Source organism: Camelina sativa, chromosome 8, assembly GCF_030686135.1.
Source record: "Camelina sativa cultivar CO46 ecotype springtype chromosome 8, ASM3068613v1".
Taxonomy (NCBI): domain Eukaryota; kingdom Viridiplantae; phylum Streptophyta; class Magnoliopsida; order Brassicales; family Brassicaceae; genus Camelina; species Camelina sativa.
The window spans coordinates 27,723,574-27,738,193 of NC_141887.1; the positions used below are offsets into that span (position 1 = coordinate 27,723,574).

The 14,620-nt window shown below is 39.3% G+C and overlaps 6 protein-coding genes and 1 long non-coding RNA gene across 10 annotated transcripts; 2 read left to right on the forward strand and 5 right to left on the reverse strand.

The window, feature by feature from the left end:
* Window positions 1-23: 23 nt before the first annotated feature.
* On the reverse strand, window positions 24-2,624 carry LOC104708562 (small RNA degrading nuclease 2). Of its 3 annotated transcripts, none has more exons than XM_010425157.3 (11): window positions 2,506-2,624; window positions 2,223-2,408; window positions 2,022-2,102; window positions 1,865-1,933; window positions 1,520-1,777; window positions 1,357-1,426; window positions 1,160-1,275; window positions 943-1,074; window positions 752-859; window positions 544-648; window positions 24-453 (listed from the first exon to the last, which is right to left on the reverse strand). In XM_010425157.3, the coding sequence occupies exons 1-11, from the start codon at window positions 2,536-2,538 to the stop codon at window positions 196-198; spliced, it is 1,416 nt and encodes a 471-aa protein (XP_010423459.3). In that variant the 5' UTR covers window positions 2,539-2,624; the 3' UTR covers window positions 24-195. The 3 variants fall into 3 exon arrangements, with proteins under 3 accessions (XP_010423459.3, XP_087318814.1, XP_087318815.1); XM_087462688.1 differs by having other exon boundaries at window positions 1,865-1,938; window positions 2,506-2,575; XM_087462689.1 differs by lacking the exons at window positions 24-453; window positions 544-648 and having other exon boundaries at window positions 746-859.
* Window positions 2,625-2,706: 82 nt separating this feature from the next.
* On the reverse strand, window positions 2,707-3,562 carry LOC104708563 (uncharacterized). The gene has a single exon (XM_010425161.3). It carries the CDS (start codon window positions 3,415-3,417, stop codon window positions 2,800-2,802), a length of 618 nt encoding a protein of 205 aa, XP_010423463.2. The 5' UTR covers window positions 3,418-3,562; the 3' UTR covers window positions 2,707-2,799.
* Window positions 3,563-3,638: 76 nt separating this feature from the next.
* Window positions 3,639-6,084, reverse strand: LOC104708564 (uncharacterized). The gene is made up of 4 exons (XM_010425162.3): window positions 5,425-6,084; window positions 4,805-5,290; window positions 4,033-4,536; window positions 3,639-3,943 (listed from the first exon to the last, which is right to left on the reverse strand). The coding sequence occupies exons 1-4, from the start codon at window positions 5,917-5,919 to the stop codon at window positions 3,863-3,865; spliced, it is 1,566 nt and encodes a 521-aa protein (XP_010423464.1). The 5' UTR covers window positions 5,920-6,084; the 3' UTR covers window positions 3,639-3,862.
* A 43-nt stretch (window positions 6,085-6,127) lies between these two features.
* Window positions 6,128-8,656, forward strand: LOC104708565 (uncharacterized). The gene is made up of 5 exons (XM_010425163.3): window positions 6,128-6,309; window positions 6,430-6,574; window positions 6,976-7,133; window positions 7,374-7,458; window positions 7,543-8,656. The coding sequence occupies exons 1-5, from the start codon at window positions 6,224-6,226 to the stop codon at window positions 8,461-8,463; spliced, it is 1,395 nt and encodes a 464-aa protein (XP_010423465.2). The 5' UTR covers window positions 6,128-6,223; the 3' UTR covers window positions 8,464-8,656.
* A 34-nt stretch (window positions 8,657-8,690) lies between these two features.
* Window positions 8,691-9,455, reverse strand: LOC104708568 (non-classical arabinogalactan protein 30-like). Its single transcript, XM_010425165.2, has one exon. It carries the CDS (start codon window positions 9,382-9,384, stop codon window positions 8,836-8,838), a length of 549 nt encoding a protein of 182 aa, XP_010423467.1. The 5' UTR covers window positions 9,385-9,455; the 3' UTR covers window positions 8,691-8,835.
* Window positions 9,456-9,705: 250 nt separating this feature from the next.
* LOC104708567 (sister chromatid cohesion 1 protein 1) lies at window positions 9,706-14,497 on the reverse strand. 2 transcript variants are annotated; one of them, XM_010425164.2, is made up of 20 exons: window positions 14,300-14,497; window positions 14,001-14,069; window positions 13,834-13,892; window positions 13,713-13,757; window positions 13,556-13,575; window positions 13,359-13,435; window positions 13,082-13,199; window positions 12,571-12,637; window positions 12,403-12,481; window positions 12,098-12,216; window positions 11,778-11,866; window positions 11,556-11,705; window positions 11,324-11,477; window positions 11,163-11,245; window positions 10,895-11,066; window positions 10,727-10,808; window positions 10,480-10,619; window positions 10,310-10,394; window positions 10,120-10,232; window positions 9,706-10,023 (listed from the first exon to the last, which is right to left on the reverse strand). In XM_010425164.2, exons 1-20 carry the CDS (start codon window positions 14,350-14,352, stop codon window positions 9,941-9,943), a joined length of 1,857 nt encoding a protein of 618 aa, XP_010423466.2. In that variant the 5' UTR covers window positions 14,353-14,497; the 3' UTR covers window positions 9,706-9,940. The 2 variants fall into 2 exon arrangements, with proteins under 2 accessions (XP_010423466.2, XP_087318817.1); XM_087462691.1 differs by having other exon boundaries at window positions 12,731-13,199; window positions 14,300-14,363.
* Window positions 10,493-11,774, forward strand: LOC147940542 (uncharacterized). The gene is made up of 2 exons (XR_015564303.1): window positions 10,493-10,627; window positions 10,761-11,774. It is a non-coding gene; the product is annotated as an uncharacterized LOC147940542 (long non-coding RNA).
* Window positions 14,498-14,620: the final 123 nt, after the last annotated feature.

Below are 14,620 nucleotides of genomic sequence, written 5' to 3' on the forward strand. Positions count from 1 at the left end.
GGATTGTCTTTAGCAAAATCTGATACAAATCCAATAATAAATTGGCAACTAACTAAAAATTAAACAAGGTTTGAGCCTTTGAGGGGATCAATGATTATCAAACGAAAAATTGAGGCATGGTTAAATGATTTATCAAAGACCATTTGAGGTTTATTATCATCTTATGATTTCCTTTATATTATATCTTCGTTTCACTTAGCTTCTCTGTTTTCTTCTCTGTTTACATCTGCGTCTCTCTCTGGTCTTCTCTTTTTTTGTTTTTTTGGTCAAATCTCTGATTTTCTCTTTAGGATCATATTCTCTCTTCCGTTTCTTAGGATTTGCATTCTTCTCCTCTGCAGAGACTTCCCCAATCAAATCATCTCCGACCATTTTACGAACAAGAACATATGATGTAGGTCCTGATGAACTCGGCTCTAGAAAGACCTGTTTTTGGGACAAACCCATCGAATCCTGCAAGAGAAAGAATGTGAACTTATGATTATTATACCTCACTCACCTCACCTGTGTGAAATAACCAGAGATATGGATATGCTAAAATACCTTTCCCAAGTCTCCAGCAATGTTTTCAAATGCTTGATTTGCCTCTTCTGGACTATTAAAAACAACAATCGCGGTATAGTAGTGACGATCTTGTTTCTTGAACGGCTGCCACAAGAATTTCAAGAAACAAGAAGAGCTCATGAATTTTTTTAAGATAGAGAATAAAGAATTTTGGATTAGAAAATGTATTTGTTGGATGGATTCATACCTTGACTTCATGTGGGATATCCCTAGATACAATTCCATTTAGCTCTTCATAAGGAACATTGCAAGGGATTCTATGAAGGTAGAGCCTTGACTTGTCAGCTTCCACCATCTATATAGAATTTTGCAGACAAAGATATAAGCTTTTATAGTTTTAGTTTTTGAACTAATAAAGTTTGTGACAATCCAACTTACCTCTTTAGATAGTGGAACAGAGGTCTCTACTCCATTCTCTAGTATAGCAAGTACAAGTTTCATTGCAGCTTCTGCATCATGAACACAATTGTGGGGAACACCTTCTTTCTGCACTTCATATCCCAATATACACTGGAAATGGAAGTAAAACAAACAATGGGATTATTCAGGTCAGGAACCATATCATGAGCAGAGAATTGAGCTTTCACATGCTTACCTTGCACAGATAATTCAAAGAAGTTTTTTTAAGTCGTAAAGGCTTTCTTGTACCGTCATAGTTATACTTAAACACAAGTGAAGTATCTATTACTCTGGCATGATCCATCTTCAGTACTGAGATGATCAATCATAAGTAAGTCGGGCACTTAAAACTTTTATAAGAACCTAGGAGGAACTGGAACATTTCTACTTTACCTTTTAGATCATTATTCAAGCTTTGACCTACCAAAATAGTATCCTCAGAGAGAAACATCTGCAATTTTTCCTGCAAAAGTTTAGTCACTAGATGTCATCAGAACAATTTGTTGAAAACGTAAAAAAAAAGGAGTCTATATATATATATATATAGACAACCTACCTGTATATCTGCCACAGAGAGAGTAGCCTTTTCAAGATCTTTAGCAGCAAGTCCAGTAATGAAAGTCCTATAGTCAACAACAGGTTGATGCGGTTTCACAAATTCGTCAAGAATCACCTTTAAATCACGGTCAACTGCAGCAACTCTAACAACAGCTTCACTCCCATCTTCACAAAGAACCATCTCACAATCAATGGCAATCATTTCGATCTTGGTCGGTTCCATCTTCTTCTTTCCAAGCCCTGTTACAACCCAATCCTGTTTTTGGAACTCAAATATCTCAGCTTTTATTCAATCACTTTCTCCATTAATATCCACATGAAAAGGAATAAGATAAACACAAACCTCAGCGTTAGATGGGAACAAGTAGTCTAATGGGTACTCCTTATGCGTAAGAGTCATTCGAACTAGCCTCTGCACTGCCAACAACATTAGTTGTGAGTACTACTTACTAAACCTGATAGCATTACACAGCTAAACTAATTACGTTTTTAATCCACACCTGCTCAGCAGTCTCATCCGGAGATCTCTTTCTGAATTTCTCAAAAAGATCATTCTCGAGTTTCAGAACACTAGCCAACACCTGAGAGAGTAGAGTACACATAATAAAAACATCAAACAAGTATGTAACTTCAGAGATTAAACAAGTATCATTATCAAACACTATATAGAATTGTGTAGTGTGTTTTGTCTTTTTAAAAACCTGCAAATCTTCTTTCTTCTTGAGTGTAGTAAGAAAAGCGACCAAATCATCTCGGTTACGCTTGGAAGGATCACTCAAGCTCGAGGATCCGAGCTGTTTGTCGATAAAATCTAGAAACTCCTTCCATGTTCCATGTTCGCCTTTTAAACCTCGCTTCTGCGCTATCTTCACCAGCTTTACTAAAACCTAATAACACCCATTAGAAAACAGATTAGAACGAAAACGACGGTTCAGAATCAGATTAAATCACTAGTTAACGTATATTAGAAAAGGAGACGCGTACGTTTCCCTGTGCCGTAGCTAGCACGCCCTCCATAATCGAATTAGAGACAGCAGAAAGGAAGCTTCTGTCTGACGACGGCGGCGACTGCGGGAAAAACCAAATAAACAAACTATACAAAGGTGGAGAATCTGTAATGGTTACGTCACGTGACTTTACAACTCTTTAATCGAGGCCTGTACATCTTTTTAATTGCACTACTTCTTTTTAAAATTTAATTATTTAATGATTTAATCCCATAATAATTTACACAAGAGAATACGCATCTTTGGGTCATACATGGACGTGTTACAAAGCTTAAGATCCCAAAAATTCGGGTCTTGAATAAATAGGATGACGACAAAGAGGACAAGTGCTTTTGGTCCAAATCCAACGCCAAAGACAGAGTTTATGAAAAACATGACAACAATCATGTGCCACTATAGATTTTTCGTCGTCGCATAAGTCTTCAAGGCATATAGTACATTCCTCGACCGGAGTAGTAGTCGATTTAGGGATACAAGTAGAAGTTGTCCAGCCTTTGCTTTCTTCCATCAAGTGATATTCAACATCTTCCGCATCAGCTTTGAGCTCGAATGGTCTTCCTCGGCTTTCTCCGATGAGTTGAATGCCATACAAAACTAAAATCTCCCGAATCCTTGGCTCAACATTCGCCAAAACGAGAGACACGTGTCGACGGCATGTTTCCACGTTCGAGGAGGCTAGAAACTCTGAAGGGATCTCGAATTTGATTTGAACTGAAGGACCTAGTGACGTCTGTCCGAATAGTCGTTCTTTCCCCGTGATCGGACGGTATAAATCTCTCCGGAAAGTCTTTAGAGTTATGACGAAACGGCTTGCCGAAATTGAATGGGAGCGCGGTGAGAAACTGATAGGGTAGAAGAAAAATACTCGCGGACTCTTTTGCTTTTGCATGACGACTTGATTGATTTGATGATCAAAACCCCAACGATTGATTTGATTTATCTTCCTTCCCTAGGATGTCAGGCTTATATTTATAGGGATCTTACCCAACTAGTCTATCCAAATCATCCATACTCGTGAAAAAAAAAAGGAAACAATTTTTATTCTACCGTCTCATATTTATCCTCATAAAAAAGGAAATAATCTCAGCAAAAAAAAAAAAAATGTTATTCTTAAAACAAATCAACTTTTAGTTAATTTTTATTTTTAAAAATCTAGTATCTCCTTCCCAGGCCAAGAAACGAATCCCCTGAAAAAATCCGCACATCACGTAAGCAAATCTCTCACTAAAATTTTCACAGTTTTCAGATCCAAACAAGAAACTAAACAATGAAGCTCCTGGAAAACAAACCAAAACAAAGCCACAGTTAAAGATATCATCAAAGGTATAGCATTATCATGATGTTGAGAATGTCATGAACAATCCAGATTTTGCTCGATCGTGTTCTTGTTTCTTCAGTATGTGGCAGTAGTTAAGCTGGCATAAGAGATCACATAACAAAACAACAATCAATATCTGTTTTATGATTCTTGATGAGAAGAGATAAACAAGAGAAACTAGCTAACCTCCATGCGAAATAGACTAGTTGGTACAACGATTCCTGCACCAACTGAGCTTCTGAATGTCTCCAAGAACTTTGGACCACTGAACTTCCTATACTTGTTCTCTGACAATTCCGCCATATTCCCAGCACATGCAAACACATGTCCGTGGATTCCTCTGTCTCTGAACCATTTCACTGGGAAATCAAAAGAAAGGTCTGCAAATGCAGTTACCGCAACATCCCCTCCCACAAAATCTCGCTCATATGTGCCACCATTCTCCTCGTCTTGTACTTCCCTCCTTGGCTCGTTAGGACCCAATCCCCTAGTCTTGAATCCCCATAACGCAGATGGTCCTCCCAACGAACACACAGGTGATATGTTTCCACCTAAGAAGAACCTCTCAGGTACATAAGAAGCTCTGCTTTTGTATCCGCTTCCCCATGGAAATGTGATTCCGCCAGATACCCCAAAGTTCAGAGCAGCACGGTAAAACCCGAGTGGAACAGCATATCGGAGATCGACTTCCTGAAAAAGGACAAGAAAACGCTCAACATGATGTATGGCAAACATCCAAAGAACCACGGATGTTATCATAGGGCTAACCAATCTTTTCATTTACTATCACAATACGTAAAGAGTACCAGAGATACTTGGGAAGTTATGGATAAATAGGGCAAAAGCCTAGACAAGGAACTACGTGCCATGGAAGTTGTCTGAGTAAAAGCTACATCTTTCCAAATTGTAAAATAAGTTAAATGTAAATGCTGGCAATAAGAATGAAGAAATCCCAAACCTGACGCAAAAAGCGGAGGGTTCGACTATCAGGTGCAAGACCACCTATTTGAGACGTAGAGATGAAAGAGTACCCTCGTGTTGGCCTCAAGGGTGAGTTTCTCTTGTCAAATTTGAAAGTGTACTTCAGAGCAGAAACCAAATTATGACCCAGCTGTCTCCTAATTGATGTTGATGCCATTTGCGATGGGTCAATAAGGTTACGCCATGCAGTAGTGTAGACCAGCTCATGATACTTGCTAGCAATAAGCCCGAAGGAAAGACCAAGAGCTCGTTCTTTATAAGACGAAAACTTAAGCCATTCTTGGGTAGAAAGGTAAACCCGCGACGTAAATGGAGTAGGACGCCCTCTGAACCTTGGTAGATACATACCCAAGCCAACCTCTGCAGAGTGATCACAGCCATAAGCAAGAGACCCGTCCCAGATATCTCCATATCCAAAAATGTTCTTGTACTTCAAAGAGCCTTCAAGGCTTGATGATCTAGCCTACAACGAGCCACACAAACAATTAAATATGGAATCCAGATGATCAGTTCCAGAATCAGATACATCCACATGAAAGCAACAAATCCAACTCTAATACTAATCCACTGAAACAAGAAAGACGAAAGTGATTATACCTCAGCTTTAGTGAAGGTTCCGATTTGGCCAGTGATAGGGCTTTTGCTCTCAACAACATGGATAACCACATTGGTGGTACCAGGAAGCTCGGGAGGACCAGAATCAATCGTAATTTTGACAGAATCAAAGATATCAAGCGCTTGAAGATTGAAATTAGCAACCTTAGAGGCCTTGAGAAGCTCCTGCAACGTAGTCGCTTCCCTCAAAACATCCACCTCAGCCTCGATGACGTGGTCCTTTGTCTTCTCATTCCCCTTGACGATCACGTCGTGAACACGAACCGGGACCGGAGCTGCTCGCATACGACGGAACAGAGACGCAGCTTGGATCCTACTCGCGATTGCATCCTCTCGCGTTTGAGGTTTCCCATCGTCTTCTTCTTCCTCATACTCTTCCTCTTCTTCTTCTTCGTCTCCGTTGATTTCCTCTATCTCTTCAGATTCGAGTTTGGGCGTTGATGGATTCGGGTCGGGGGTCTCCGCCGGATTCGCCATGAGAAAAAAGCAACTGAGGAGGAGAGATGAGCAAATCGGCGAAATCAATTTGACGGCTCCTCCAAAAGCGTTTCCATTTTTCTTGTGAATGAATCCCTTGGTGCATAACCCGGTTATATGGTTAACCGTTGACCGGATTAGCCGGTTATTCAGGCTTAGTGGAGCCTCTTTCTATATCAGAAGTTTTAAAAACCAAAAAGGTGGAATCTTTTCAAATTCATATATCCCTCTCTCTCTCTCTCTCTCTCTCTCTCTCTGGCCTTTTCGTTTTGCTTTCTTCAATTCAATTTGGAGAAGTAAAAAAATGGCGAAGAATGAGAAACTGTTGGCTTCACTGATCGTAGATATCAAATCATACTCTGGAAAAGATCATCTTCTTCCCTGGATCCGGTAAATTGTTTTTTTTTTTGGTCTCTCCGTGTCACTATTTTTATTTTGTGTCGACGGTGCTGAAGCATGAAAACCTAATTAAAAAGATGTGTATTTGATTATTGGGTAAATCTGAAACAGAGGTGTAAAGAAGATGAAAGAGAGCTTGCCCACTCAGATATTGAACGAGAAGCTGCCGAGGTTTTTGCAGAAGTGTGCGGAGTCTTTTGAATCTGATAAGAGATATAAGAACGATTCGCGTTATATTCGTGTTTGGTTGCAGCTGGTAATGAACGAACACTCTCACCCTCTTGATTTGGCATTTGATTCTGAATTTGTGTTTTGAGCTTAGAGTTGTTATACTGTTTTTGAGAACCGTGGAGATCATTAGATTGGATAAGCATTTTAGTAAGAGCAGTGGATAAAAATGTAACTGGATTCATATGGCTTTGATGATCTCATTACTATTCCTGCTTGTAAAGATCGAATATTTAAAGGGGTTAGAACTGAGCTATGTCCATTTTTGTAATAAGGAAGTAAGCGAGAGATGAATATTTTGGATTTGCATAGTTTGGGGTTTGTATCCCTGATGATTTGCTTCAATTTTTGTGCATAAACAATTTGGTGATAGCTGATGTTGCTTAATGAACTTGTTGGTCTTAATTTGGTGATGCATTGTTTGGCTAGATGGATTTTGTAGACGATCCAAGAGCTCTCTTAAGAACCATGGAAGCAAAAAGTATAGGGACCAAGAGGTCACTGTTCTACCAGGCATATGCTCTTCATTATGAGAAGATGAAGAGATTTGAGGAGGCTGAGAAAATGTACCGTCTTGGAGTGCAAAAGTAAGTATTCTTCGAAACGCTAGAAATTGGTATTTTGATAGATGGTTAAGAGTATACTCTATTAAGTGATTATGCATATGCAACTTATGATAATCAAATCTTTACTTTTATTCAGTTTATATATTCTCTAAGTGAGTTCTTGTCATGATCATTCCTGGTATCCATTACGCTCAACTCATTTTGTGGAAAATGAGTAAGGTAATAATGACTGTTTGAGTGACTATTTCCTCTTGTCCACAGCCTTGCAGAACCCATGGATGAGTTACAGAAATCATACTTGCAATTCCTTAGTCGCATGGAGAGGCACAAAAAGAAAAAAACACAGGTACTGTTTCCATAATTTGATTGCTCCGCTTGTATAGTTTCTTACCAGTCCTGCAGATTTCTGAATTTATATTTCCTCTTGCAGCGTCAGGAACAAAAACTGACTGGAAAACACGAGAAGGTTGAGAGGCAACAACATGAGCCAGTGTTGAATTTTGTTGATAAAGCCATTGTAGGAAAGCCTGAAGCAGAAAATGCTTGCCATCACGGTTTGGTGGATCCCACAATAAACACGAAGGAAGCCATGAATGCAATCAACAACATGTTCAAAGAGCCTATAGAAACTGCTCCACTTCAGAGAAGATCACGACAAATAAGTCAGAACAAAGAAAATCAAGGAGGCAACAATGGTTTTGAAGTTTTTGTGGACGAGAATTTTGAAAGTGGAAAAGCAAAGACTGGTACTTCCCAGGGATCCCAGTCTAATCAAGAGTCCTTTGAGATATTCATTGATGATGACAACGCTGATGAGACTACGGATGAAGATGATGAGGCTGGAAAAGCTTTTGTCTTTCTCCTACCAAGAGACCATTCACCTGAAAGTTCTGAAGAAGCAGACAGAAACAGTCCTCCTCGGCCTAGATTTAGAGAAGATACAGTTGTTCATAGATTTGTTGGTTCAACCATCTCCGATGAGCCAGAAGCAGTTGAAAATGCCTGCCACCATGGCCTTGTTGATCCTACAGTCAACCTAAAGGAAGCTATGGAGGACATAAACAACATGTTTGGCGAACCAATAGATTTTGTTAGACCCAACCGCTCTAAAAACAGAGGAAAGGCAGTAGTAGAGACGAAACCAAATCCTGCTGCTGGTTTCACAATACTTGAGGATGATGATGATGATGATAATGATAAAGAAGTTGAGCAAGAACATCAAAGGAAGAATCAGCCATCTCAGATACCGCCTTCAAAATCAGATGAACATGAACTATTTGAGCCAACGGTGTGCACAAAAGTAGCCTTGGATGAGATCAATAAATTGTTCGCAATGCCAATGGATTGCTAAGGAACAAGGTATTTGGTTCCACTCTTGTCTTTCTCTCATAACTTATGCTTAGAAGCAGGCAAAGTTTGTGGTCGATGTTCCTGCTTTGTATCTCTGTTGTGTTGATTTATGAGAAATCTTTGTTCTTGTTGTAACTTGCAGACATTTGTGTCGTAAGGTTTGAGATTTAAAATGTTCATGTTGCTATGGCCAATGATTTTACCGGTCTTTAACTGAACAAAACTCGATACAAAAGAGTACACGAGTCCCATTACAATATTACTCAGCTTTTTACAAACAATTGACCAATCATAACACCAAAATAAACAAAATAGAAACAAATCGATAACAGTGTGTTATATAATTAGTATACGATCATCTTCAAAACCCGAATCAGTAAGTGGGTGGTGCAGTCGTGGGGCAGTGGTCAGGACGGAAAGCCAATGGACCAGCGGCGTAAACTACAGCCTCATAGTTCGTCCACTTGAGCCTCTTCTCTTCATACCGTAGCGATGCTCCATCGAGAGCATTGTTAATGTTGGAGAAGAGATTGCAGTCTTCACGAGGAGAAGAGACGAGCTTGGCTCGGCAAGAGTGAAGAGGATGGTTCAAGAAATGTGGAGTCATCTTGAAACCTTTGAGCTCACCGTAGAAATGACCGTAGGAATCAGTTTTAAAGACTTTGTAGAAACTCACTTGTTCTCTATGGTTCTTGCATATAATGCTGACTTTAGCTCCGGCTATGGCTTCTGCTCCGGCCAACGACCATGATCCGAATTTGTCGCAGGATTGGCAGTACACCATTCCTTCCACTGCAGCTTCCACGGTTTTCACGGCAGGGTATGCGGTGGTTGGAGGAGGAGGAGTAGTGTAACCGTTGGCCAACACCGCTGTAGCGATGAGGATGACGAGAACGGAGAAGGGTAAGGCTCTTGAGTTCATGTTTATTGTTATGCACTCTATTTCTTGAACTTCTTCTTGATGTGTGATTCAGGGGAGAGAAATATGCGTATCTATATAGAAACGTATAAGGACTGGTATTATATAATGTTTAGTGTTTCTGAGAAAATTGACAAATTGTATAAGACGTGAGTGCGACTAATTGTGGAGATTAAATTGGTGGTAGTTGCGGCTTATTACGTGACTGCCATTTTCTTTGTCAACGGAGTATATATTAAACTATTATTGTTTGCTTATTCTCTATTCCATATCTTCTAAGAAGACAATGAATTATATGCGAGTAAAATACTAAATAGTAGAATATGTAAAAAAACCTTATAATAATTAATTTCAGATGTTTCGGACAAAGCTAAGATGATAATGTATGAAATAGTAATAAGTAATAACCAATAACAGAAGGACCAAACAGAGGTAAAGAACGGTTGCTCTAAATCAAAGGACCAATAATTTAGAAGTCTACGAACTCTCTCTATGAATAGCAAAACAACTAGGGAACACATGGTCCACACTAACCTCTTTTTAATTTAGAAATCAAACTTTACATGTTGGGTCCTCTTGCAATGAGAATGTCCCCATAAGGCTGTGTTTGGTTCACCTTGATGACTCCCCGAGTAGCTAACACTGGAAATATAAAGCATATTCATAGTGAGTTTTTTTTTTATGAATTGTTGTATTGCTCATATACGTGAAAGTAATTTGAAGTGAAGAAGTTAGTACCACAGGATTGGAAGAAGAGTTTAGCTGCAGCGTTTCTGTCCATTCCAACAGCGAGCTTGTTAAGAGATTCCACTTGAGGAGCTCCAGGTGTTTCAAAGTGTGTCTTGAGATGACTGTGTTTCATTTTATACATTTCATCATTGTCACTCAGTATGTAGTTTTGGCAATTAATTAATATTGAATCACTTACCTTTTGATGCTATCTGTTATCTTCTCGTCTGATTGATTGCACGCTGGATTTTGAGTCTCTGTAGATCCAGTTTCAAATAGTATTTCTGTGAAGAAAAGAAGAAGCCAAGTTAAGGTGTGTAAGATGGTTTTTTGAAAGTTTTAGGATCAAAAGACAATTAAAACTTCTACCGCTATCGGCTCTGAAGCGCTTTTCAGGTATAATCGAAAACTCAAAGTCATATTCATGGTGCTCCCACGGTCTCTCTTCCGCTACTGGTTCGAGCCCTCTTCTTGGTGAGGAATTTGGCCTTTTTAAATTGGACCTGCGACTGATTTGGTAAGCGAAAAAAGACTTTAATGATCCTCTTCCTATGCTAAAATTATTTGTAAGTTGCCATTGGATTTAGTATCACAGAAATCTAGAAGTGTTCTTAACCTTCTAGAGCTGATCTCTATGTTGTTAATTGAAGCTGCTCCACATGCGGATGGTGTGCTAGGCATGGATCTCACGTCGTCTCCTGTAATTCCCATGAAAATCAAATATCTCACGACAAATAGTCCACAATACCAAGCTATGGCTGAATAAAATAGAGAAGCTTTTAACCAGAATAGAATGGCGTAACAGTAATATCAGCAGCCTGGCGGTTAATAGTTTCAGGGCTTGCTCGAGATCCAGCCATCATGCTTTCTACTGAAGAACCTTTCCCAGTATAAATTGTCCGGAGTCTTTCTGCGGGACTACCAAGATTTTGGGAGCTTGTGTCACTGCCTTGATGCTGCATACATCCACACTCAGTTAGAGAGTATATGAAATTGTGTTTTTCTCTTATAGATACTAAATTTTCAGGAAAGAATATGCTTCCGCGCCTTACATGGTTGGTTTGATGCTGGTTCTGCATTCTCTCCTCAACAAACCCTGGAGACTGTTCCCCGCAGAAATCAGGGAGTCGAGTTTCTGCATTGGCATTTCCAAATGTCAGATCCCTTTCAACAAGGTTAAAATAAAAAGAAACAGTGATGGATAGAGAGAGACCAGATGATGAGGTTTTAAGTACTTGAGTACTCTTTGTCCAAAGCTCGTAAAGCTGAGGAGGGTAAGAACTATCCACATGATTTTCGAGGAGTTGTGTAGGTGGCATATTCGCACGTTTGAAAATTTTCATTTCTGGCCGGATAGTTCCTCGAACCTACAAAAAGATGCCAGATGTAAGGCCAACATGAGCACCCTGAGTACATTAAAGGCCAAGGCGTTCACTCATCTGAACCTTTCTCTTTTCCCCTCTACAGAGAATGTGAGAAGTATCCTGGAGCCATGACTGGTAAACATGACCAGCGATAATAGTCTGCTCATAATCCATTTCTAAAGTAGCTGTCTTTCTTGTTCTTTTTTTTGCTGGCTGTGGTCTATCTTGTTTCTGCATGCAGAACAAACCCCAATTCAATGTCTTTTCTCACTAGATGAAAGTATTCCTAGTAACAGCAAATACCTCTCTGTCCCGTATGTTTTGTTTCTCCCTCTGCTCAGCAAATTCGTCCCTACCATGCTCCTGGCGCTGGGGGCTTGTGGGGTTGACTCCTGCAGATGGCTAGAGATCAGTAATTTTTTTCTGTTCTGTTCATGAAGCTCAGTGTTATTCCCTGGTTAGATACTGTACATGATTATGATACTGGAGACTCGCCCAAGCCATTGTTATTGGCTTCATATTTAAAGATAGAAAACACTTTCATCTTTGACTCAAAAATTCATATCCCCATACAATAACCAAATGTCAAGATTATAGAATAAAAGACTGACATAACTCTCTACCTTCGGGAATGTCCTGCTCCTGCTGACGAGGTGGTGATGGGATGAGAGTTGTAGGTATTTCAGCGCCTTCTCTTGGATTGAATTTCATCTGTGTTTCATCATCTCCTTCGATGTCAAATCTGAGATGCCATCAAAACGCAGAATAGAAAAGAACAAATCATCACCAGAATTTTGCTGAAAGGTGGATGAAAGAAAATACAGAAATAGCGAAGCGCTACAAACTTCCACCTTCAACAGTTACTGGAGAAGGTTTAAACTCTGGGAATTAAAGACCAAAGACAACAGTTATTGGATTGAAATCTCACCTTTCAAAACGATCATATGTTCCATTGTTGGTCTGGAATGAACCATGATACTCGAAGAGTGTGATATTCTCAGCATCAGCTGAGAACGATACAGAAATTGGTGAGCGTATTAGCATAAAGTTATAAACATGTCGTTTATTCACGAAGGTTATGGCTCACGATAGAAACCTTGATAAAACTGCTGTCCAAGATCTTCTGGCTCAGGGTTATTGTTAACATTGGATTCATCCAAACGCTGCAAAGAGATAAAAGCCACGCAATGAATTAGTTCAACTAAAGATGCACATTGGTTTACTAGGCGATGAACACTACAAAATGATCAATTCACATTAACAGTTGCATCTTTTGTGCATTGTCCTTTTCCACAACGCATAGGGTTACACGTTAAATCTTAAGCGATGTTCAGATGATTTTGGTTTGAGCTCATATGCTTCAAGTTCCAACAAGATTTTCCTTTGAAACATTCACATGCAGACTAAAATGAGGCTAATCATAAACCGCATGCTTGAGTTGGACCAAGTCTTAGATGCCCTTTATGCGCCAACTTCTTTCCTCCACTTGTATATCTTATACATTGTTTTCGGCTGGAAATTTTAAGCCATCTAATCCACAAGTTGTACATAAACGGAAATAAATAAGCCAATCTAATCTGGGAGAGACTAGGAATCGAATAGGTTACCATGGAGATATAAGTCTGCTGAAAATCCATGTAATTGCCAAATTTAGGAGCATTACGACTCTGTTCGAAATCTCCAAAATCAGCTTCTTCGTTCTCAGGCAATGTGACAGCCTCTTTCCTGCAAATAAATAAACAAACAAACAAAAACCATCACGCCTATCAATACTACTCTTCCTCACGACATTGTTCTTTTGATTTTGGACTTTACTTCACAATCCATCAATTGCATGAGAAGCTCCTTCAGTGAAGGAAGATTTGAAAATAGTAGTAACAATACCTTGCATGGGTTCTTCCTTTAGGTAGTAAAGTGGGATCCGGAACAGCTTTTGTGCGCCAAGCTCCATTAATTTCAACCTGAGAAAGATAAACAAACACATGTGAGACAGAGAACCCAGAAACCCAAGTACGGGAATATGATTTTGACATGAAAAAAAAAAAGAAAAATGAATGAGGATCGGAGAAGATATTGATTACCACAAGGCGATTAACATCATCTGAAAAAATTTAACGGAGAAAAAGAAAACCCAGAAAAACAAAAATGACTCATCAGTTTCCAAAAGAGGAGAGGGGACACATTATAATCTCGAAGTTTCAAAATAAAAAAAAAATTTAAGATGAATCAGAAATTTACCAAATAGGAGCTTCACTTTCCTCTCATAAACGATCACAACTCCACCTAGCGAAAGAGACAAACATTAAGATCAAATCAAACCCAGAATGAGAAGAACAAATTTTCTATAAACCAAGCATACCCATAAGAATACTGGAGAGTCTAAGAGCCATCGGAACTGACGGATTCAAAATCTCTTCGCTGTGAGAGAAATAGAAAAATCAACTTACTCAGCTTTCATGGCAGGAACACCCAGAAATCAAAACAGAATAAAAACAAACGACGAACAAATATCTCCTCTCCGCTCACCAGATTTGAATGATGTCGAGCTTATCCAGTTTCTTCCGATTGATCTTCGCGTGCAACGTAGCGGCCATCCTTAAGAAGAAGAAAAACAAAAAAAAACAGAGGTTGGAGAGATTTAAAAATTCATTGATAACGCGCAGAGAGATCAAACAACAGAAACCACAGTGGCGACGTAAAGCAGTAACAAGTGCGTGATCGGGACGAAGAAGTTCCCATGCCGATTTCAAAAACCAATACAGAAACAGAGGTTACAAAATCATGTAAAAATCGGAAAAAGTTTTAAGTAAGAGGATTTGACTCACCATATCTGACCCAACGGAGCTTTTCGAGCTAAAAGCTGATGAGAATAAAACATGATTCAACTTCAGAAAAAAAGAAACTCCAAACCCAGGAAGAAGAAAAAAAAAGAAAGAGAGAAGCATATATTTGCGTGGAGAAGAAGCTGAATCTGAGTTAATTTTATGCTTTTTTTTTTTTTGTGTAAAGTTGTCTGTAATATAGAGATTTATGAAGCCGCCATGAGAGCTTAAGAAGGGAAGAGAGGAAGAGTGAACATGTCCAGTATAAATGGCTAAAGATAAATGACAGTGACGAAAGTGTCACCAGTAACCCTCTCATAGAAT